This window comes from Bos indicus x Bos taurus, chromosome 2 (assembly GCF_003369695.1).
Source record: "Bos indicus x Bos taurus breed Angus x Brahman F1 hybrid chromosome 2, Bos_hybrid_MaternalHap_v2.0, whole genome shotgun sequence".
Taxonomy (NCBI): domain Eukaryota; kingdom Metazoa; phylum Chordata; class Mammalia; order Artiodactyla; family Bovidae; genus Bos; species Bos indicus x Bos taurus.
The window spans coordinates 102,903,467-102,928,887 of NC_040077.1; the positions used below are offsets into that span (position 1 = coordinate 102,903,467).

At 37.2% G+C, this 25,421-nt stretch overlaps 1 protein-coding gene across 1 annotated transcript in view; it reads right to left on the reverse strand.

The window, feature by feature from the left end:
* Positions 1–2,419: 2,419 nt before the first annotated feature.
* Positions 2,420–25,421, reverse strand: part of ABCA12 (ATP binding cassette subfamily A member 12) — a 167,208-nt gene continuing 144,206 nt past the window's right edge. Inside the window, 13 exon segments of the mRNA XM_027554070.1 lie at positions 2,420–3,614; positions 5,142–5,279; positions 9,222–9,327; positions 10,645–10,737; positions 12,086–12,189; positions 14,197–14,331; positions 15,527–15,668; positions 16,210–16,319; positions 17,457–17,661; positions 19,678–19,931; positions 22,726–22,797; positions 22,799–22,886; positions 23,995–24,110. Of these exon segments, the coding sequence (XP_027409871.1) occupies positions 3,513–3,614; positions 5,142–5,279; positions 9,222–9,327; positions 10,645–10,737; positions 12,086–12,189; positions 14,197–14,331; positions 15,527–15,668; positions 16,210–16,319; positions 17,457–17,661; positions 19,678–19,931; positions 22,726–22,797; positions 22,799–22,886; positions 23,995–24,110 (1,665 nt within the window). The 3' untranslated portion in view covers positions 2,420–3,512.

Here is a 25,421-nt window from a genome sequence, read left to right on the forward strand (position 1 = left end):
CGCTGCCTGGCTTCTCCTGTTCTGGGATGAAGCCTCCACTGTTCTGTGGTTCTTTCAAAGAAGACATTAACTCATCTCTTCCTCAGTTTCCACTGGACACTCATTCACATAAAGTGTTTGTAAGTAGGACTGACTTTAAGCAAGATTTGGGAGTAGGAGGACAGTCTACAGCATGGCTGCACAGCAAATGAATGTGAAAACATGCTTGGATATTCATGATTTTAGAAGTCCATTCAACCATCGAATTTTTCATTGGACTTTCATGTCTCTTCAATACTCAGCCTTCTGTCATATCACTGGTTCCTCCTTTCTCCACTTCCTTTCTCTCCTCCTCCTGTGTTTCCCTTCCCACAACTGCTCAGAAGCAAGCAACCAACCACCCCAATAACAAACACAATGAACAGTAAACAAATCCCTTTATTCTTTCATGGAGCCTGACCATTTTTTTGCTTATTTGGATTCCTAAAACACTCAGAATTACACTTTCTACTCCAAAAGGCTTATCTATGTATTATATGGAACAAGGATATTTTCTATCCTAAGAGAAATTCTGTTGCCATCTGTTAAGATAGATATATATATATATATACATATATATATATGTGTATATATATATATGTATATATATATATATATAGTTTAGTTTATCAGGATATATTACAAATTAGGATGCACACTCTAACAGAAAGTTGTTGCTTTTTGGTTGCTAAGTTGTATCTGACTCTTTGTGACCCCATGGACTGCAGCATGCCAGGCTTCCCTGTCCTTCACTATCTCCCTGAGTTTGCTCAAACTCATGTCCATTGAGTCGGTGATGCCATCCAACCATCTCATCCTCTGTCATCCCCTTCTCCTCCTGCCCACAATCTTTCCCAACATCAGGATCTTTTCCAATGAGTCTGCTCTTTGCATCAGGTGGCCAAAGTACTGGAGCTTCATCTTTTGCATCAGTCCTTTCAACGAGTATTCAGGGTTGATTTCCTTTAGAATGGGCTGGTTTGATCTCCTTGCAGTCCAAGGGACTCTCAAGAGTCTTTTCCAACACCACAGTTCAAAAGAATCAATTCTTTGGCGTTCAGCCTTCTTTTTGGTCCAATGCTCACATCTGTACATGACTAATGGAAAAACCATAGCTTTAACTATATAGACCTTTGTCAGCAAAGTGATATCTCTGCTTTTTAATATGCTGTCTAGATTTGTCATAGCTTTTCTTCCAAGGAGCAAGTGTCTTTTAACTTCATGACTGCAGTCACCATCCACAGTGATTTTTGGAGTCCAGGAAAATGAAATCTGCCACTGTTTCATTTGCGCCGCCCCCCGCCCCCCAATTATTTGCCATTTAAGTGATGGGACGATGCTAAAGCTGAAACTCCAGTCTTTGGCCACCTCATGAGAAGAGTTGACTCACTGGAAAAGACTCTGATGCTGGGAGGGATTGGGGGCAGGAGGAAAAGGGGACGACAGAGGATGAGATGGCTGGATGGCATCAGCGACTCGATGCACATGAGTTTGAGTGAACTCCGGGTGTTGGTGATGGACAGGGAGGCCTGGCTTGCTGCGATTCATGGGGTCGCAAAGAGTCAGACACAACTGAGTGACTGAACTGAACTGATGGGACCAGATCCCATGATCTTGGTTTTTTGAACGTTGAGTTTGAAGCCAGCTTTTTCACTCTACTCTTTTACTTTCCTCAAGAGGCTCTTTAGTTCCTGTTAGCTTTCTGCCATTAAGGTGGTATTATCTGTATATTTGAATTATTGCTATGTCTCCTGGCAATCCTGATTCCAGCTTGTGATTCATTCAGTCTGGCACTTCACATGATATACTCTGCATGGAAATTAAATAAGCAGGGTGACAATATATAGCCTTGATGTACTTCTTTCCCAGTTTGGAACTAATCCATTGTTCCATGTCTGGCTCTGTTGCTTCTTGACCTGCATATAGGTTTCTCAAGCAGCAGGTAAGGTGATCTGGTAGTCTCATCTCTCTTTAACAATTTCCCACAGTTTGTTGTGATCCACACAGTCAAAGCCTTTAGCGTAGTCAAAAGAAAGTTAGGAAGTACAACAGAATACAGTTTTAGGACTGGGGAGTTAAACTGAAAAATTAGGGAAAGGAGTTTCCCTGAGAAAGAACAGCATTTCTGAAGTGCATTAGCTAGGCACAAATTGTGGTGGAAGGGCACTTCAAGCAGGGGGACATACTAAAATACACACAGAAGTGTGGGGAGAGGAAGGAGTTTGGTGTACTGGAAAAACCAGAGAGGGCAGTGTGGCTACACCCTAAAGAGGAAGAGGAGAAAGAAACTGATGAAGGTGGAGAAGTAAGCGGTAGCTAGGTCCCATGGGACACTGCCATCCATATGACTCCAAGTTTTAAGTTTCTGGCTCTTCTCTAACAAATAAAATGACTTCATGAATTATTTTTACTAAATGTTGACTTTATTGACTTTCAAAACAGAAACAGTTGCACTAAAGCTGACAATTCATACAGACAAATAGACACACACACAAACACACACACACACCCCGCCCCCACACACATAATCGAGAGCACCTTCCCCGGGGGCCACGTAGTTTGGCATTATTACAAAGTCTATTCTATGGCCATATATATGATTCTGGGTCAGCTGGGTAATTAACTGAAAATTATCTTCATATTCATTTTCCCTCCCCAGGAATGCTTCCTGCAGAAAGACCCAGAATATGAAGCTTTCTAGAAGAGTTTTGAAAGTGTTGCCTGCCAGCAGCATGTTAATTCTCTATTGTCTTTCAGGACTTTTATCCACCCAGCTGACACATCCATTTCCCCTGAAGAGCAAGTAGCTTCTTGCTCTGCCCTGAGCCTTACTATTGGCAAGGCAGTGCAGAAATACATTGTAGTCTGTTTACCACCAGGGTAAACTGCCCTTCTATAACATTCTTGCAGAAAGGCATTTTGGGGGGTTCAGTAAAGTCTCCATCTATTTACAGGTACTGAAAATAACACACACACACACTCTAGACATTGTGCCCACTCCTTACTGCCAAGGTTAATTAATCTGGCCCTTGGCACTTTAGACCTCACAACACATTCATGTATTCATGATGATAGCCATCCTGTTATTTTCTGAAAATAAATTATTTTGTATGCTTTCCCTTACTTTTCTTCTCCACTCTTACTTTTCAACTACTCATAACAATGCCTTTTAAGCTGTCATTTTATTGAAAGTAATAAATTAAGACATTCATCTTCAGCGGTTTCACCTTTGCATAAGATTCAGCAACTTACACACTAGCATGCTCACAGTGTTAAGCAGATAGGAATTCAATTCAGTAGCAAAAACATTCACTGACCTTAGAAAGAAAACTTTCCATTTATAATTACTGGCTAGTCTTACACAGTTGCAACTTTCTAATACGGTGTAATACTTTAAGATTAAATATTTTGAGGAATTTGTATCTTCTGTGCCTCTTCCCCAAAATGAAGTCATGGGCCACTTGCTGAGACTGGTTTTGCTGGAGGTACTGAGGCTACAGCTGGTCGTCTTGGGAGTCAATGCTCACGGTGGATCCTTGGCTGCTGGTGTCGGCAGTTTCATAGCACTTTTGGTCTTTGGCAAAGTTGATGAAAACCTGATTTTTCAAGGGAAATGAAGCCATTAGCACTTGTAAACCAAAGGGAGAAATAAGGGGTGTGAATATGTGTGGTGTGTGCACAATGGGAGAGCAAAGAAAAAGAAAATTAGATTTCATACTGCTAAGTTGCTTCGGTTGTGTCCAACTCTTTGTGACTCCATGGACTGTAGCCCACCAGGCTCCTCTGTTCATGGAGTTTTCCAGGCAAGAATACTGGAGAGAATTGTCATTTCCTCCTCCAGGGGGTTCTCCTGATCCAGGGATCAAACTGGTGGTGTCTCTTACGACTCCTGCACTGGCAGGCGGGTTCTTTACCACTAGTGCCACTTGGGAAGCCCCAGATTTCATAGGGGCACACCCAAATATACACACAAACTCTCATTAGGAATCCTTCCTTTAGGTACTGAAATTTAACTGGGGTTTGAAAACAGTACCTATAACTACATTTATAATCATAATAAATGATAAAATCCAAAGCTATAATTGAATACCTATAGCCACATATTTGCATCTATTTGATCTGCATCAGTATCTTTCAAGTATAAATAAGGAGCCCAATCCAAGCTCCTATCAATTGTTTCCATGATGATGTTGAGAGAAATTTCACTAGTTTTAAGAGTTAATACACGGAAATAAAATTTGTATACAAATGTCACAGTATGTTTCTTATGCTTGCTATTTAACAGGCAGACCTTTATGACTTTGTTTAAAATCATTAATTCTATTAGTCATAGATTAGTCATAGATTCATCCAGAAAATATTGAGAGACATGATACTGGGAATTGGTTACAAGTCCAAGGATAAGTCTGTGTTGGCAAAGCCATAACTGCCTTAACTCTCCATAAATAAAACTCTCTGTAAGATGCAGCAAGATTTGGAGGCCACTTTAGCTTCCCTTTCAGGCCCTCTCCAGTGACAGGTACAATCTGATGCTCTGTATGTCAGGTCAGTTGAACTGTATAGAACTAAAACAGTGCAAAGGTGGAGGAGGATGCTCCATGAAGCCTCCAGTTACTGTATATAAATGTAACTAAGACAGATGATTTGAATGAAACAAAAGAATCCTGCATTTACCATTTTGGTTGCCTGAATCTAGCAGATCTAAATCTCACTAGATAACCCCATCCTCCCCTAATCTAGGAAGCCAATCAATAGAAATGTTATTTAAGAAACATTCCAAGGAGAAAGGAAGGAAAGTGTTAACAGCTATTTGTTTTATAGATGAAAATAATTGTTGCTTTACATATACAGACAAACGATGGGTACAGATGTCTTAGAGAAGGAAAAAAATTTTTTTCTCCATTAAAATTAGTTAACTCTTCATATTTTTTAATAACATTCCAAAATGCACTTATAAATAAATTAAGCTAAGTTTTTCAGGTATAAGATTAGATATTACTTCAATTAAAAATAAATTGAAGGTCATTAAAAAGAAGTAATTATGTACAATTAATTTTTTTTAAATAAATAATCAGAATGTATTAATGTGACACTGTGTACATGGTCCATGGTATCCAGCTTACCTCTTCCAGAGTAGTCTGACTCACTAAGAAATTTGTGATATTTAAAGCAGTCTTGTTGGCCTCCAGCAGATCAAAAATATTTGCTACTCCTCCTGCAGTGACTGGCACATGATATTCTAACATGCTGAGGTGCTGATCCTGTGGGAACCAAAGGGGAAAAAAAAATCACTCCTCAATGTCAGATAATACTGAGTAGACTAGACATAACTTGACAAAGAGCTAAGAAACACACTGAAATTCATTCCTCTGGAAATGATCAGTTCAGTTCAGTCGCTCAGTCATGTCCGACTCTTTGCAACCCCATGGACTGCAGTACGCCAGGCCTCCCTGTCTATCACTAACTCCTGGAGTTCACTCAGACTCACGTCCATCGAGTCAGTGATGCCATCCAGCCATCTCACCCTCTGTCGTCCCCTTCTCCTCCTGCCCTCAATCTTTCCCAGCATCAGGGTTTTTTCCAATGAGTCAGCTCTTCGCATCAGGTGGCCAACGTATTGGAGTTTCAGCTTCAGCATCAGTCCTTCCAATAAATATTCAGGACTGATTTCCTTTAGGATGGACTATTTGGATCTCCTTGCAGTCCAAGGGACTCTCAAGAGTCTTCTCCAACACCACAGTTCAAAAGTATCAATTCTTTGGTCCTCAGCTTTCTTTAGAGTCCAACTTTCACATCCATACATGACTACTAGAAAAACCATAGCCTTGACTAGACGAATCTTTGTTGGCAAAGTAATGTCTTTGCTTTTTAATATGCCGTCTAGCTTGTTCATAGCTTTTCTTCCAAGGAGCAAGCCCTTTTAATTTCATGGCTGCTGTTACCATCTGCAGTGATTTTGGAGCCCCCTAAAATAAATTCTGCCACTGTTTCCACATCTATTTGCCATGAAGTGATGGGACCAGGTGCCATGATGTTAGTTTCCTGAATGTTGAGCTTTAAGCCAACTTTTTCACTCTCCTCTTTCACTTTCAGCAAGAGGCTCTTTAATTCTTCGCTTTCTGCCATAAGGGTGGTGTCATCTGCATATCTGAGGTGAAATATCAAATATTATTGATATTTCTCCTGGCAATCTTGATTTCAGCTTGTGTTTCATCCAGTCTGGCATTTTGCATGATGTACTCTGCATATAAGTTAAATAAGCAGGGTGAGAGTATACAGCCTTGATGTAATCCTTTCCCAATTTGGAACCAGTCTGTTGTTCCATGTCCAGTTCTAACTGTTGCTTCTTGACATTCATACAGATTTCTCAGGAGACAGGTCAGGTGGTCTGGTATTCCCATCTCTTTCAGAATTTTCCAGAGTTTGTTGTGATCCACACAGTCAAAGGATTTGGCATAGTCAATGAAGCAAAAGTAGATGTTTTTCTGGAACTCTATTGCTTTTTTGATGATGCAGCAGATGTTGACAATTTGATCTCTTGTTCCTCTGCCTTTTCTAAAACCAGATTGAACATCTGGAAGTTCACGGTTCATGTACTGTTGAAGCCCGGCTCAGAGAATTTGGGGCATTACTTTGCTAGCATGTGAGGTGAGTGCAATTGTCCAGTAGTTTGAGCATTCATTGGCATTGCTTTTCTTTGGGTTGGGACTGAAAACTGACCTTTTACAGTCCTGTGACCACTGCTGAGTATTCCAGATTTCCTGTCATATTGAGTGCAGCACTTTCACAGCATCATCTTTTAGGATTTGAAATAGCTCAATCGGAAAAATAACATGTATGTTTGGAAACTAAAGCTTTCTAAGAAGAGATAAGTTTTGTGAATGTCTGAGAGAAAACAAATTAAAAAGCTAATAAAAATTCTAAAACATTCTACATTCATGTGTACTTAGAAAGTGACTATGCCTAGAAAAAATATTGTGGAATGATATTGCTGATGTCAGATTACAATAAGTACAATAAGCTTTTTCAGAGATAACTTTTAAAAATTTGTTTTGTTTTAGTTAGAATTGTTCTAAAAGGCTAAGGATTAGTTCTTCAATTTATATTGGCTAAAGTTGGCAGATTTCAAAAGCATTGTCTAGGGTAAATCTCATTCAAATAATGCTACATTCTTTCTTAACTCTAAAAGTCTTTTCAATTTATTTAGTCCATTAGATCGGATCAGATCAGTCGCTCAGTCATGTCCGACTCTTTGCAACCCCATGAATCACAGCACACCAGGCCTCCCTGTCCATCACCAACTCCCAGAGTTCACTCAGACTCATGTCCATCGAGTCAGTGATGCCATCCAGCTATCTCATCCTCTGTCGTCCCCTTCTCCTCCTGCCCCCAGTCCCTCCCAGTATCAGGGTCTTTTCCAATGAATCAACTCTTCGCATGAGGTGGCCAAAGTACTGGAGTTTCTTTAGTACTCTATTCTTATTTCCTTGGAGTATCTTTAACATCTTGCTTTTCTGAATATTTTATCAGTTATCATGTCCCATTTATTTTTCCCTTTAAAATAACTCTCAAATGTAACCATTCCTCTCTATGTGCACCATCAATATTATTAACTTGATGTTTATCATTCCATATCTGAGTTATTGCAACAGCCTCTTCAGAAGCCTAGAAACCATATACACCCATATGTTTTAGCACAAAGTATCTAGAATAATCTTTCCTAAATACTAGTTTAGTCAGGATGTTTTTTAACTCCATAATCAACCCCTGTAACCTATATGGGTCAGATCAAGATTGTTACTTACTGGAAACCCCTCTTCTCACACCTTTGCTTACTGTCTAGCCCCTCTCATTGATTTGTATTTACATCACACCTGTCACTGCAGTCAGGCCATCTTACTTATTTTTACTTTCAAATTATTGTTTTGCTATCTCCCTTTTAGAGATCTGGAAGCCATCATACACTTGTAAAGAATGGTCTACATAGGAAGACATCAAACTTTTATCATCACTGCACTTGTCTTGTAAGCTCTAGTCCCATGAGGAACAGACCAGGACAAATACAATCTCAAGTTCACTGAAAGAAAAGGCACTATGACCAATGCAATTTGTGCAAACATAAAGCATTCTTTGATTTTAAATTTGATTTTAATTTAGATGATAGAAAATGGTCCTTGATAAGCATTGTAAAAGCTATTTCTTCCTGGAAAACTTAGTTGAGGTTTCAGAGGTTGAGACAAAAGTATTTTGTACAGATAAAAGAATTGTTTTTAAAAACGCTCCCCATTTGGCTTTCCAGAATCACTTTATGTTAATATGGTGCCTGACAGTTCATGAAGCATCTTTGTGGACATTTTATCATTTAGTTCTCACACCAGTCTTGTGAAGTAGATATCAAAAGTATTTATAAAATAGGAATATGAGGCTTAGAGACTTTAAATCTCTTGCTGGAATCACACAGGTAGAGCTGGATCTTAGTCCAAATCTTCTCATTTCTTTTCATCATTCCACACCTGATTTTCGTTTTAAAACAATTATTTGCTATAATCATCTTGTACAAATTACCTGCACATCAGAGATGATATAATGATAACTTTTTTGTCAAGTGCATTTAAATGTATATTATGTGAGATTTGTGTGTATACATCTGTGTGTGCCCATTCTGTTAATACACATATGTAAGATTAAATTAATTGAGTCATATTTCAGGTAGTGTGTGATTGAGAACTTGGTTTCCAAGTGATTCTCCTCAAAACTTTGTGGGCTTATTTTTCAAATGAGGAAAGCAAAGGAGATAATCTCTTCTACCTGTGACATACAGACAGGAACTCTGTAATTTTTTTTTTCTAAGAAGAAAAGCCGTTGGTCATATGTATCTGTCATCCCTCACTTCTCTAACATATATAACCAATAAACTACTTAAGAATAGAATCCAACCTGAAAACTAATACAATACAGTCATAAAGCCTTTGTGAGGAAGAAATAATGGTATGTAAAAGGATTATGATATTCTTAAGCAGCTACAAAAATATATAACTTAATTCAAAGATTTTATTTGTTCATACTAAGTATGCTTCAGAATATCTTAACCATCTTGAACTAATAAATATATTAAGATGAATAATAAAGGTATGGTCAACTTGAAAATGACAAACATCCACTACCCTATTACAACTATCAAAACCAGTCAATCTCTTACTTACTTTTAAGTATGTTTTTGGAAAGTGCAGCTGCATGAACCTTGTGAGGGCCTCCATGCTCACTCTGGCATTCTTCACGTGAACCTTGACAGTAAATCCTCGCCCAAACCTAGAAAGAAGTGCAAAACATAATATGAGTTATGTTTTACTGAAATAGCTCTTCTGAAATTCTAGATAATGAAACAGGACCCAAGCTGACAATTATAGGCCCTTTTCCTATACAAAGAGTATCACTTTGCAATAAAAAGTCCAGGGCATGTTGCAAACTGGAAATAGTGCACTGCTATGACTTTTTATTTCTACCACTATATAAAGTCAATCCTTTGGACAAAAGCTGCATTAGAAATGAAACGTAAAGTCTTGGCTTTCTTTGGCATTCATGAATTGGTGTGTCTTCCGTCCTTCAGTTGTGTCTGACTCTTTGTGACCCCATGGACTGTAGGCCATCAGGCTCCTCTGTCCATAGAATTCTCCAGGCAAGCATACTAGAGTGGGTAGCCATTCTGTTCTCCATGGGATCCTCCCAACCCAGGGATCGAACCTGGGTCTTCTACATTGCAGGCAGATTCTCTACCATCTAAGCCACCAGGAATTGATGTCAATTTTGGGGCTAAACACTTTGTAATTTAAAGCAAAGAAGGTCTTGATAGGCAAGTTATTGAAGATTTGGTATCAACTATAAAGATTAAAATCATTGGGGTTTTAAAAATAAATAATAAACCAATATAACTGCTAACTTTTATAATTTATACTTTTGCATCAGAGTAGTGTTTGTAAACAAGTCACAGCAGACTCTCTGAGAATAACATATGAGTTCTTTTTCATTCTTTTTTCGTATCTTGATCAACTTTGCTTTATAAGAAAGTCAAACTGTTGTACAGATAAAGATATAAAGGAATGTCATGGTGTTTGAAGATTAACATGGATATGTATAAATGCATATGTACTCTGGCAAATATATTAATTTATTTTTAATTTGATAGTATGATATTTATGTACATCTTCCCAATGTATTTTTGGTTAAAAGGTTTTAAATGTAGTAAAAATGTTAAATAGCTTACTGAAAGCCTATGCAAATGACAAATGAACATACTAGACAAAAATCAATGCCTTCATGTACTTGTCAAGATCTAATTTGTTAGAGTTAACTCTTGAGAGTATTTTGGTTGGGGAATAATAATCATATCATTATTATATTATCATTATTATTAGCTTTTAGGCCTTCTAGGTTTGGGGGTTATTAATTAAAAAACATTCAATCCTCAGTACTATTATTTAACTTCAAAGTGAATCAATGGTTAGCTTCTCCATTCCAGTTTTACTACACATTGTAGGATAGGCTGCTGAGATAATCTTTGAAGGCAAGTATAGCCCTGGTAGATTGATTACTCTACACCGTGTGTTAAACAATGCATTTGTTCTTTACCTGCTCTTAATGTGCTGCAATGATCCAATACATTGGAACCTTCCATTCACCATAATGGCCAACCTTGTACAGAGAGCCTCACATTCTTCCATGCTGAAAGGCAGAATCATGTCAGCATTCTGGGCACAGAAAATTGGCTTAAGTTCCTAAGCATAAGTTTAAAACTCTTTTCTTTACGGCACCTTAGGAATACTGTTTGAATATTTGAGTCCCTTAAACTGTCTTTTCCTTTGAAGAACAAAAAAATCTTTTAACATATAATGTAAATGTCTTTGCATAGGGTTTATTATACTGTTTCTTTTCAAACTTGAGGACATCTTTCTCACCTGGATTGCTGCTCTATCAAACAGTATTTCTTTCAAGCTCTTTCAAGCTTTGACTTAAGACCTACATTTTGTAAGAAATATTTCCAAAATAATACTAAGTTGTTTTCATTATGCCTTATACTCAATATTCAGATGACTTTTTATTTATTTATTTATTTTGGCCACACCCTACAGCATGCAAGATCTTAGTTCCCTGACCAGAGAGTGAACCTGTGTCCCCTGCAATGGAAGCACAGAGTCTTAACCACTGGGCCACCAGGGAAGTCCCTCAGTTGGCTTTTATGTTTTTGTATTTATAACCAGTTAACCTGTACTTGATTATATAATTCTGACTTCATGGACTATGATACTGGAGGAGATCTTAGGTATCATCTTGAGATATTAGGTATCACCCTGTCCACTTAAACACAAAAGTTAATGGAAAATCAGTGATTGGCTTCAGAACATATACTGTGCTTGGGGGCAAGGTTAGTATATAGGATATAAATAAGTCTCAGTTCTAAACATATCTAGTTCTTTTTCTACTATATGATCTTTATAATGAAAGGATAAACTTAATACAAGGCCAATCTTATAAGAAAGGCACAGACAAAAGCTTTAGTAGCTTTTTTACTTAGTTGATTGGCAGGGTCTACTTTATGGAGGAGGCTTGTGGACTAGTTCTGAAAGGATTAGTAAGATTAGAATTTGGAAAGATTTTGTGTAAAGACCAACTCTAGTAGAAGGCACAGCAAAGACAGGGCATGGTGATAGGAAAGGGCAGGGAGTGTATGTGGAACCACTCAGATTGATTGATAGGAAAGTTAGATGAGGTTGGATAATAAAAGGCCTTGCAAACTAAGCCAAAACATGCTAAATTTTATGTGATAGGGCAATAGAGAGGAATGATTGAGTTAAGAGGGTCAAAAGTTATGGAAATTTTATTTTTTAATGGATTGCTAGGCCGTATCCCCCCACAAGAGCTGGGATCTCACCAGAAAATCCTCTTGACTTCCTCTTTTGACTATGAACATAAAATACTTTAATCCAATTGTGGAATTCACTCTCAGTATATGTTACACAGGATTACTTCCTCTCATCTGTCATCTGACTCTAAAGTTCCACACCCAATTTACCTGTGAGAAGTGAGGATGACAGAACATTTATTCTGGACTTCTTCTGAAATGATCTTCCAGAGATGCCGTTTTGACTTAGGATCCATCCCAGAGCTTGGCTCATCCTTAATAGAAAGTTACAAGAAGAATTTATCAAATTAATTAAATTTTGATGAGGTTCTTTACATGAATCATTGCATCTCACTTGCCTAGAACAGAAATCACTTTTCGAGGTCCTGTGACTAACTTATTTTATACTTAACAGGCTTCTTTCTGCTGCTGTCAAAAAGCTCAAAATTAATCATTTTAAATTGTCAATCTGTTTTAAACAGTCTCAGTGAAGTTGACACTCTGCTACTTTACACATGTCTCTTATATTTCTTTGGAAAAAAATCTGCTTCAATTACTGACAAAGCCAGAGTTTTGATATTTAATACTATATCCTCACATATATATCTGAAGCTACATCAACAAGATTGCTGCCTTGCTCCTGATGGTAGAATTGTGCCTGTAAGTGATAGATAATATGCCATGTGAAGCACTGCTGCTGCTGCTGCTAAGAATGCATTTTTTTTGTTAATATTATTGAGGTGCATTTTCAGTTTTATGTTATTAATTGAAATTTAATACTCCTTGGGGAAATAAAAGTAAGATTTGCAGAAAATGCCAAATAGAAAGATATAAATTACATTTTAAAGTAAATGACATTTTGAAAAATTATTCAGGCATAAAATTAGAAATGTAGCAATGGAGAACTAAACAAGCAATAATAGATCCTGACAGATGATTAAAAAATCAAACTGTAGGTCAAGATTAAGTAAAAATTAAAAATATATGTCTGAAATGGAAAGTATGCAGATAGGATCAGCAGAGGCTTATTTTTATAGCAAGGGGTTAAATTGGAATTTAAAGAAAGAAATAAGTATTAGTTTGGGGAAACAGTAAAGATTATATTGTCACTGTTCCTATTTTTGAAGACAATGGCATATAGAGTAAGTATATATAAAAAAAAATATATAGTATCTTTCTCTCATGGCCTGATTTCAATTCAGCTCATTAATGCATAACATTTGCATAGAGCTTTTTAACATTTTAAAGTACTTTACATCTATTATCTCATAGGGGTGCCTAAGGATTGTTTTCTTAAATTTAAGGGACACTTATACAATAGAATTCCATTATGAGTGTCAATTGGCAGAAACATAATGCATTATATGCTTCCGGTATTATACAGAGAGGGCTTATGCATTACTCTATCTGGGCAGTTTAAATGATTTGATATTCTATATTATTTAATCCCTGAAATAATGTGATGATTTATAACTGGTGATTTTATTGCATAGTTAGGCCTCTTTTGAAGTTTTGGAAGTCCTTGAATGAAGGGGATCTTCCAAAATAAGGGCAGTTTATTTCTCTGAAATAAACACTTTTCACAAGGTTTGGCTTGGGGAACAGAATGCTATGTCACCCCTAAGGTAACTTATATTTCCAGGTGATCAATTTAATTTTTCAGCTTTTAATCAAAATATTAACATGACATGTATTTCTTGCTTTCAAAAAATTCAGATAAAATAGAATGGCATATTTTCAAGATTGCATCTCAAGCTAGGTAACTCATGTTTTTAAGCAACAAGGAGATAACATTTTAGGACAATGTGTTGGAAGCTGGAAAATGTGTTAATTCACCTGATCAGTTACCAATAGAACTGATTCCTTCAATAACTGGGAATCAAATTCTGTCATAGTTTTACTTACTCATCTGAATATCCTGAATTTGTTTCAGCTACTTCCTATTCCCATGTTTCCTCTTAAATTACCTGAGCCATAGCTTCAGACAAAAAATATTTTTGAGGGCATATTATTATGGCAACAAATTACCTGGTATAAATTTCCTTAATGAGACAGTATATGTGAAGTGCTTTACACAAGAACCAGCACATAGTGATACCCAACCCAGGAATCAAGTGGAGGTCTCCTGCATTGTAGGCAGATTCTTTACCAGCTGAGCTACCAGGAAAGCCCCTAATGAGACCTCAGTAAATGCTTATTGCAATAATGATAATAAAATGTTATACACAATTGGATATGTGATTCTAATTGGGCAGTAGCCTTTTTCACAATGATTCTCTTACCAGCAACAGAATGGAAGGTTTCCCTATCAAGGCCAGTGCAGTAGACAATTTTCTTTTTGTGCCGTAACTACACATAGAGGTAACTTTGTCCCTGTAGGGCATCAGGTGAAGTCTCCCAAGGAGTTTTTGAACAGTCTGCGGGTGGAAAAAAGGACTTGTTAATTTTCCCTCGCCAAAACCCTTAAAGCATTAAATGGAAAAAGAGCTACTTGTGAAAGGAGTTTTATAATGAAGAAATACACATTTTAGTTTTATTTTTAAAGGTACACTTAAAGATGAACCATTCATTTAAAGATAAACGCAATTCCGTGGAGGCCCATTCATAAATACGATTTCTTGTCCCCCTAATACATGTGCGTGTAAGTGTGTATGTGTTTACAATGGTTCTTTCTGCTGTATTGACACAGGATTTACTTTTAAGCTTCAAAGGGCTAAAACAGAATTCATCCCTTTACAAGGCAGGTTTCTTATTGATTGTCATCACTGTTTCATCTTTTTTCTTACTGTGGGATGAGCTGTCACAAAGGCTTTAGGTCTATTTAAAAATGACCCAGTATCAAAACTGTAGTGTATTAACTTAGGAATCTTGGGTTCTTGTGGCTATTTCAGTAGTTAAATAGCTCTGGCAAATAGTGGAATCCTAGGAGGATTTAAGAATTCCCCGAGGGTTGCAAAAATAGAGAAAACTGTCCAAAAGATTAGTCTTTCCATTAAAAAGGTAAATAATTGTAGTGAGGTATAAAAGCACATCTCAAAAGCCAAATTGGAATCTATTCTATTTTCCTTGGGCATTTTGTACATGCCCAGTCAACTACTCAGTTGTGTCCAACTCTCTGACACCCTATGGACCCACCAGGCTCCTCTGTCCATGAGATTCTCCAGGAAAGAATATGGGACTCAGTTGCCATTCCATCCTCCAGGGGATCTTCCCAACCCAGGGATCTAACCCACATCTCCAGGCAAATTCTTTACCATGAGTCACTTGGGAAGCCCATTTTGTAGGTAATTCCATGTTTCAATAGTTATCTGAACACTAAAAGATATATAGGCATCACCAACCAGGGCTCAATCCAGAGCCTAAGGCAAATCTCATTCTTTATTCGACAGTTTTTAAAAGGTAATGGAACAAATACGGGCCAAGATGTTTCTAAAGCTGAGTTCATAGGTGTATTTATGATATACATACAATCAAGCTAATACTACTTCCATTATCACTGTCAAGAGAAAATTGTCAGTTTTCCAGATGTCAGCTTGGTCTTGAGTGTGGGTAGGTGGGAAGCATAAGCAAAAATGGTTTTCAAATAAACTAGTTCTTCACGCTTATACTCACTTCTTTAATATCTTTTTCTGGAATTCCATGTACTCTAGCATAGAAATATAAATGTTCTTCTATGGTTACCAGGTCATCCAAAGCATCTTCCTGAGGACAGTAGCCAATTAATGAGCTGTGAGAGTTAACGTGAGCCAGAGACCTGAAGAAAAAGCGTCAAAAACATGAATGACTTTCTAAAGACATTTCCCTCCTAGCCCTCAGATGCTGGGTGTGTTTGCATGCTAAGTCACTTCAGTTGTGTCTGACTTCGTGCGACTCTATGGACTACAGCCTGCCAGACTCCTCTGTCCATGGGATGTTCCAGGCAAGAATACTGGCGTGGCTTGCTGTGCCCTCCTCCAGGGGATCTTTCCAACCCAGGGATCGAATCCACACCTTTTAAATCTATCTGCTTTGGCAGGTGGGTTCTTTACCACTAGCACCACCTGGGAAGCCCCTCAGATGTTGAGAGGGTAGTTCTGTTTGGGTTGTGGTGATTGGTGAGTCTGGTAAAAAGATATAAAATGATCCCACCATCATAATCACACTGAAAAATTTAAAAATTTCCACTCACTTGAGTAGCTGGTTTTCTCCTAAGGATTTAATAATATAACCACAAAATAACATCAAAAGTTCACTTTAATTATCTTTCTCATTTAATTATGTTGTGTTTGGTAATTTGAAGCACTTGTTTTTCATACCCAGTCTTATTTCTGATCAGAATGTTTCCACTTGTAGGAATTATGTCTCCTGTCAGCATCTTGAAGATAGTGGTTTTTCCTGCTCCGTTCACCCCAAGAAGTCCAAAGCACTGGTTTGAGGGAGAAAAAAAAATGTAAACTAATTCAAACCAAAGACAAGTTTCTATTATATCTCTTTTCTTCCTTTCCTTGTGTGAAATAAATTATCAAAGCACTGACTATTGCAGTGCTTTGCTGGCATTGATTGGATAAAGCTTTCACTTTTAAAACAAATGAGTACTTAGGTATCTTTTTTTCCTTTAACCATCTGAATATTTGTGTATATACCTAGGACTTGTTTTTACATATTATACTCTAGCACGCCTCTGTGTGACATGATAGAATATCCAATAAGGCAGATATGCTAACCTGACAAAGTGATTGTATTTATAAATTTAAATTATTCACAAAAAATCACAACTTTACTAAATAAGCAACTGAAGCAATAATCTCTTTATCCGATTGAATAAATTTGATGCGTTTAGTTTGCAGCCCGCCTCAGCAAAGAAGGAAAGACCCACATTCTCTTTCTGCTTTCAAAGCTGTCTTAACTACTGCTTCTATGAAAACAGCAATAATATGAATATGAATGCAATTTAGGACCTCAGTTCTGACAACTGATTTCTATATTCTGTTTTTGCTGCTGCTGCTGCTAACTCGCTTCAGTCATGTCTGACTCTGTGCGACCTCAGAGACGGCAGCCCACCAGGCTCTGCCATCCCTGGGATTCTCCAGGCAAGAACACTGGAGTGGGTTGCCATTTCCTTCTCCAAGAAGCCTAAAAACTAAGAGTTGAAAAGAGCTCCCTGAACAGACTTCTTGACTGAAAGTCCACTCAAGAAGGATAGTAACTTGGGAAGGGGATCAGGATATGGTGAGTCTTCCCTGCCAAGAGGGGAGGGTTACAGGATAAGTAACACATAGACACATATAAATTATATATATAGAATCCATCAAAATATTTAAAGGCTGGCTTCATATTTCTAGAAAAAATTAAGGAAAGATAAAATTTTTGTCACTTACCATGTCAACATAAAGGATGCATGCATGCCTGCATGCTCAGTAATATCCAACTCTTTTGCGACCCCCACGGACTGTAGCCTGCCAGGCTCCTCTGTCCATGGAATTTTCCAGGCAAGAATACTGGAGTGGGCTGCCATTTCCTCCTCCATATAAAGTAGACTTAGAAACAGAACATTGTTTCTTACCTCCCCAGCAGGAATCCCAATGCTGATGTTGTTTACAGCTATAATCTTTTTGTGGATAAGTTGGTAAGTCTTTGTGAGACGATGGAGTTGGACTAGGTCATAATCATTTGCACCTTTCTCAACTCGAAATCTTTCAGCCTGCACATCTTCATCTTCATCTATTGTCTCAATAACAGATGAAGAGCTAAATTTTCTAAAGAAGAGTCTAAAAAATGAACCCGATGATTTTGCATCAATAATTTTGAAATGACACCACTCAGTTTTGACATCTTTTTAAAAGTTCTCACTTCACCAAAGTGTGCCAAGTTTGTTTTATATTTTTCATGCATTTTGCTAAATAACTTAAAAATTAGCATGGGTGTTCTTTATAATATTTGTTATAATATTTGAGAAACAGTTTTTGCTTTCAATGACTTAAATACTTACAGATTCCCTATTACAAGTCAGAATCTTAATTCCAGTAACAAGGAACTTTAGTTTGGGTTTGAAAGTTACTCCTAACAGAGACCAGAGTCACTAGTAGGACTCAACACCTACAAGACCATGATCAATGATCATCATTTTTTTTAATTTGTCCTATTTATTCTTTGGTCATCAATAATATGAATGTTATTCTATAGTCTTTTTTTTTTTTTTTTTTTTACTATGAATGTCTTACCTAGGACCTAGCCAATATACTAAGGTTATCAGTCCTGAAAACTCTAAGAAATCTCAAACCCACTTCAGTATCTTGTCTACTGAATACTGAAAAAAACAAACCAACAAATCAATTTAGGTCTTCTCTCAATGTCCCTGTTTCTTTTAATGACATCCCTAGAGATTCCAATTGTGATATTTTCTTTGAATCTTCCCCATTCTAAAATCCACTCATGCAGTCAGCATCCTAAGACTGGAAATATCTTAAAAACAACCAGTTATTTATCATTTTCTGTTTCTGTTACCATCACAGGCTTCCATTTTTTTTCTCACTTAGGTTTATCCAGGAACCTCAAACTGCTCCATTGTCTCTGAATCTTTCCTTCCAATCTGCACTACCTCCACAAAATCACAGCTCCTAAAGCACCATTTGATCCTGTTGGTCTCTGTTAAAAAACCTTCAATGTGCTACTGTTAATATTAGTTTATCGAGTAAAGTCCAAGCTATCACTCTTTAACCAAGCTATCAGTATATTCCATAATTTTTCAACCCCATGCTTCAGCTCCTACTCTTTCATTATATTTAGTCTATGCTCTAATCAAATTTTATTACTTATTTCTCAAATATGCCCCCAATTTTTCAATCTTTGTTCTTGTCTTCCCTTTTATTAATTTAGATCTTAATTTCCAATAAGTAATACATGCACTACATTTATTAAAATTAAAATAGTATTAAAGAATATTTAGGGAAAAGTCTCCTTCAAATACATACAGTTTTTTAGCAGAAGCATTCATAATTAGAAATAGTTTATGCATATATATGCATAAAAATATATTTCCTTTTTAAAACTTAAATGGTAATATACTTCATATGTAGCTCTGAACCTCTCATTTCTCACTTAACAAATATTAGAAGTAATCCCAAATATGATACAGTGAACTGCATCATTCTTTCTAATGGCTGCATAGTGTTTCACTTATAAATTATGAACATAATTTATTTAACTAGTCCCAAATGCAGTACATTTAGGTTATTTCCATTCTTTTGCTATTAGGAATGGTTACTATGATGAATAAATTTATATATACATAGTTCTGCATATTTGTTAGCATATCTGTAGGGAAAATTCCTAGAAATAGAATTGTTGGGTCAATGATGTTTATTTATGATTCTGTCATCATTTTACTCAATCTTCTTTTTCTGAATACATTGCTAGTATCTACATACTCAATTTTCTTTTCCCACTTCTACTTTCTATCCTTCTAAACACAACTCAAAGACTGTATCTTCTGTTTCTGTACATATTTTCTCTCTACCACTGAATTTTGATCTCTTTTAGACAAACAACTGGGCTTGTTAGTTACAAATTTTACTACCTCATTTTACAATACTTGCAGAAGCATAGAAAGGCTTGAGAAATATTTACTGAATGAAAGAGATTGTGAATTGTGCGACAACTTTTAAAGTTTTTTGAGCAAAACATTCCCATTTCACTAATGGAAAAGCTTAGACTATTGACCCTTCTCTGAACATTTTGAATTGAGTTTTGTCATGGATGTCAAACACTGTTTTCATTGTATTTACCTGAGTTTATTTATTAGCCACTCATTGATTAAAAGTCGCAAGAAAAAGAACATGGTTCCCTGAGAAACTAAGGCCACAAACATTGCGCCTAGTTTATCCATCTCAAAGGTTTCACTTGGATACTCCACTCCATATGCTTTTAAGAAGTCCAGGACCGACTGTTGTTGAGAAAGTTCGATCAAACCATAGCCAAAACAGAATTGTGGGAAAATCAGGAAAATGCGCTTGAGGGTTTCAGAAATAAGTTCTAAAGTCTGAAATAAGAGAAAGAAAAAAATAAATAAAGTCCAGTGTTAAGTTTCCAACAAATTGATGAAAATTTGAAACTAGATGTAGATAAATACTGAAACTTGAGAAACTTATCTAGATTGGTAATTATTGCATGTACATGCTGAATTTACACATAAACATTTACTATAACCAAATGGTGTTGATTTATTACCAAAAGAAAAGCAGAAAAGGATTATATATATTTGAGATGGTCTAAGGTGTCAGGTCAAACCCTGGGGACTTCAGAATGTAGTAATAGCAAGGTGATAGAGTATCTGTGGGGCTTCCCTGGTGGCTCAGGTGATAAAGAATCTGCCTGCATGTAGGAGACCCAGGTTCAGTCCCTGAGTTGGGACTGAAGGCCCTGGAGAAGGGAATGGCTATCCACTCCAGTATCTTTGCCTGGGGAATTCCATGGATAGATGAGCCTGGTGGGCTATAGTCCATGGGGTCACAAAGAATTGCACATGACTGAGCAACTAACACATAGGTAGGTGCCTGAGTAAAGAGGGATTTAGTAAAGATTTGGATCTAAGGTAATTCCTACTTGAAGAGGGAATAAAATGGTAAAATGATACAGAAGGAGAAACAGCCTATCTCAAAGAGGAGCAAATGGCACATTTTCATGCCATTTATACTTGGGACCAACCACTTGCAGCTCATGAATTTTCTTATTCCTTGTGGAGTATGCTTGTCTATTCCTTACTTAATGTTCTCTTTATTCTTTTCCATTCAATTGTCCAGCATTGTTAGGGCTTCCGTTCTCACTAATCATAATTGTTAGCTATGAATGGAAAGTGATGCCTACAATGAAGTAGATTCCAATACATGACTGAAAGGGAATGAGTTCGGGTTTTTCTCTATGAATGTTCAAATGAATCTTAACTCACAGTCATACAACTAAGACATGTTGTCTTTGTCCCTCCCATACCACAACAATTTGTTAATAAGTCATGGAAAAAGCAAGAGAGTTCCAGAAAATCATCTATTTCTGCTTTATTGATTATGCCAAAGCCTTTGACTGTGTGGATCACAATAAATTGTGGAAAATTCTGAAAGAGATGGGAATACCAGACCACCTGACCTGCCTCTTGAGAAATCTGTATGCAGGTCAGGAAGCAACAGTTAGAACTGGACATGGAACAACAGACTGGTTCCAAATAGGAAAAGGAGTACGTCAAGGCTGTATATTGTCACCCTGCTTATTTAACTTATATGCAGAGTACATCATGAGAAACGCTGGGCTGGAAGAAGCACAAGCTGGAATCAAGATTGCCGGGAGAAATATCAATAACCTCAGATATACAGATGACACCACCCTTATGGCAGAAAGTGAAGAGGAACTCAAAAGCCTGTTGATGAAAGTGAAAGTGGAGAGTGAAAAAGTTGGCTTAAAGCTCAACATTCAGAAAACGAAAATCATGGCATCTGGTCCCATCACTTCATGGGAAACTAAAGCCACAAACATTGCACCTAGTGGAACAGTGTCAGACTTTATTTTTCTGGGCTCCAAAATCACTGCAGATGGTGATTGCAGCCATGAAATTAAAAGACGCTTACTCCTTGGAAGGAAAGTTATGACCAACCCAGATAGCATATTCAAAAGCAGAGACATTACTTTGCCAACAAAGGTCCATCTAGTCAAGGCTATGGTTTTTCCTGTGGTCATGTATGGATGTGAGAGTTGGACTGTAAAGAAGGCTGAGCGCCAAAGAATTGATGCTTTTGAACTGTGGAATTGGAGAAGACAGTTGAGAGTACCTTGGACTGCAAGGATACCCAACCAGTCCATTCTAAAGGAGATCAGCCCTGGGATTTCTTTGGAGGGAATGATGCTGAAGCTGAAACTCCAGTACTTTGGCCACTTCATGCGAAGAATTGACTCATTGGAAAAGACTCTGATGCTGGGAGGGATTGGGGGCAGGAGGAGAAGGGGACGACAGAGGATGAGATGTCTGGATGGCATCACCGACTCAATGGATGTGAGTCTGAGTGAACTCCGGGAGTTGGTGATGGACAGGGAGGCCTGGCGTGCTGTGATTCATGGGGTCGCAAAGAGTCGGACACGACTGAGCGACTGAACTGAACTGAACTGAAGAAATTTAGCTGACTGATTGGCTGCATGATTTCTCCAGTGTCATACAAAGTATCTGACTGAGTACCTCCATTCCCCTACTCAAGCCCTATCAAATGTCAATAGTTTTGTCATTGCATAAATACAATCAGGGAGCCAAATCCTTTGAGCTGTGTTGTAGATACTGAAACCCCACCAGGTGGTAGAAGTTAACTTGTAAGCTGCCCACAAGCACAAAGACCCCAGATGACTGGAATTAGAAGGCTGATGAGATTGACCCCAATAACCTGACCACCAACCAATCAGAAGAATGTCCATAAGCTGATCACATACCCCACAACCTTGTCTGCCTCACCCTGTCTTTAAAAACCCTTCTCTGAAAGCCACCAGGGGAATTTAGGCCCTTTGAGTGTTAGCTGACTCGACTCCTTGCTTGGTGCTCTACAATAAAATGATGCACGTGTTTCACCAAAAAATACAATCAGAGACATTAAACTAGATAAATACAACCAGAGACATTAAATTAAAAATTCTAAAAAGAATTTTTAAAGGCCATAGTTTCCCTTCCACTACATTTAATACAATCAAATGAAATTCCTCTATTCTATTTAGAGAATGTGAAATACAAAAAATCTTTCCACCTTGAGCACGTTGAAGCATTTGATTCAATCACTGAAGTTTAGCAGACTAATAAAGGACCTTACCTCATCATTAGGCTTTTCCTTGGAAAGAAAGTACACCACCGACAGGGAAACAATGGAATTGATGCCAAAAAAAAAGGTTGATACAGACGTAAGTGATGAAAGCCATTCCTGTATCATGGAAGAACCCAGCCAGCAAGTACATCCAAGAAAATGTGGCATACCTTTATAATAATAATACTAAGAATTAAAATCATACCATGATTACTCTTTTACTAAATAAATAAATAGCTTAGATGGTGTTCCAAAGTGAAAATAAACATTAGGATGAGTTGTCAAGCCTTGTAGTTAGACCTCTTTTTTATCTCTTTTTAACAACAGCCAAAAAAAAAAAAAAATCTGAAGCGCACACTTTTTTTTACCCCCACAATAAAGATGTTATGTATTTTACAATGTCACCATATGACTAAATCATGAAGCATACTTTGAAGGAATCTTGAGTAGTCGTTACAACCACAAATTAATTTTCACTCGTGAAGAGTCAGACATGACTGAGCAACTAAATAATACAATACTGGTACCTCACCCAGTCAAGATTTTTTTTGGGGGGTGGAATATGAGTTTAATAGATACATGTATTATAATTTAAAGTTGAGAAAGAAAAATGACATCATTGTTGGCTAGCTAAGAAGACAGAGCGTGCTTAGAAACTGCATGTCCTGTTTTGAGCAAACACTTGAGTGACCTTTGGGGTAAAGAAGTAAAACTAGAGACAGAGAGATCCTTCATCAGCTACAATTGCTAACTAAATGGATACTACTCATGCATTCAGGGCAAAAAGAACTGCTACTAAAGTATTGATATTGAACTGTACTGTTCCTATTAATTACCCTAATTCAGAAACAATTTTATGTTTGTGTTCTTAGGCATTCATCATAATAAAAATAAATATACATGAACATATTCACTTTTTAACATCATATATATTTATATGTACTCACAATTTGTTAATACATAAATTCACACATGTCTATACATTTTTCTGATCATTTTGAAGAGTCCATTTGATGTACATTAAATTACAAATATAAATTGCTAAGTGTAACATTCGGCACCCAGTTAAGTGCTCATTAATAATAGGTATACTATTAATAACAACATTAATTTTCACAAGTATTACACTTTACAAACTATGGACTAGCAAGTGTAATATATTGCTAATCATTACTTGTGGCGAATGAAACCCCAAGACATTTGTAAATTAGCTAATGAGATTTAGGTTTGCATCTAGGAGCATTTAATTCTGTAAATTCTTCTTTCACCGCAGCTTACCCAAACAGCAAAAGCAGGAGAGATACAGCGCTTAGGTTGTTTTCACTGTAGAAGGCAGGTAACTTGAAAATTGTAATGACACCAATTGAAAATGCTACAGGCACCAAGTAGAAGGCCTATGGGAACACGGAAAACAATGTTAGCATATGGCAAGTTTTTCTTTTTTTGAATCGATAGCCCGTCTAGTTTAAAACTGTAACAAATCAACCTAGAAACACTTTAGGAAATGAATTATTATCTATGTTCTTGTTGCTTGTAATGTTCAGTTCATTTTACATTGATTTCACTCTTGAATTCATCTCCTGCAACAAGAGGTCAAGCCAGTCTCCATCTTTATAGAGAGACTCCGAGTCCCTGGCGTTCCTGCCTCCAGACTTTGAGACTTGGGATCATTTGGTGACAGAGGGTCAGTGAAAAAGATAAGACAGCCAGGTATCTTGGTATTAGATTCAGTCCTCAAAGTACTGATTTTATTTTGAATGCTGGAACTCTCTCAGATGGCCGACTTCTAAGGCTTGGTTGTCAGTGTGAGCCACTCTGTGCAAAACAGCGGGACGGTGAGTACTACACATTCTTAGAATCACAAGGACATAAACAAAGAATTCAGTGTTTCATTGGCAAGAGAAATAGTAAATGCTGAGGAGTTTGCGGCAAGATGTACACAGTGAAAGAGATGGTAATTTAATTAGGGAGGAAATTGTCCTAATACTGGAATGAGCACCAGAAATATAACAACAGGATCTGAGTAGTAAGTAGCCCTTTATAGGAGTGTGCACTTTTAGCTTTCTTGACACATTAAAGCTCCTATTAAGTCCACAGGACTCATTACTGTTTTGTTTTTTTAAGATTTGACTTCTACAACAAATGCATTTCAGACCTCACTGGAGTCATTAACCAAATGGATAGGCAGTTAATTACTCTTCAGTCCTTCAAGCCAATGGTCTTTACAGCAACTCAGACAATTTTTCCATAATTACCAGACAAATGCATACCCATCCCAGGCATTTGGTCAAGGTTGGCACATTTGGAGTCAAGAAAAACCATCTGAACTTTGAGACCAATTTATGCAAATAAGAGAGTTATCAATGAAATTCATCCTTTATTTTCCCTATTAATCTTCTCTAATGTGTCATTCAGCAGAGGCTATTACTTCAGATTTTTCACTATTAGTTAATTAAATTTTTATAAATTTGTTTATGTGTTGCCACTAGGCAAGACTATTTTGCTTTAAGCTTCCATTTCTCTCATTTCAAATTTCAATGTACTTAAAATAACTTGGAGAAGGGGTTGAATTCCAGGTTCCACTCCCAAGATACAGATCGCATGAGTCTGGAGTGAGGACCAGTGACCTGCATTCTAGCAAGTGTCTTGGGGAATCTGATATAAGTCCTCAGACCATGGAGATAAGGGCAGGGCAGGTGGATTTC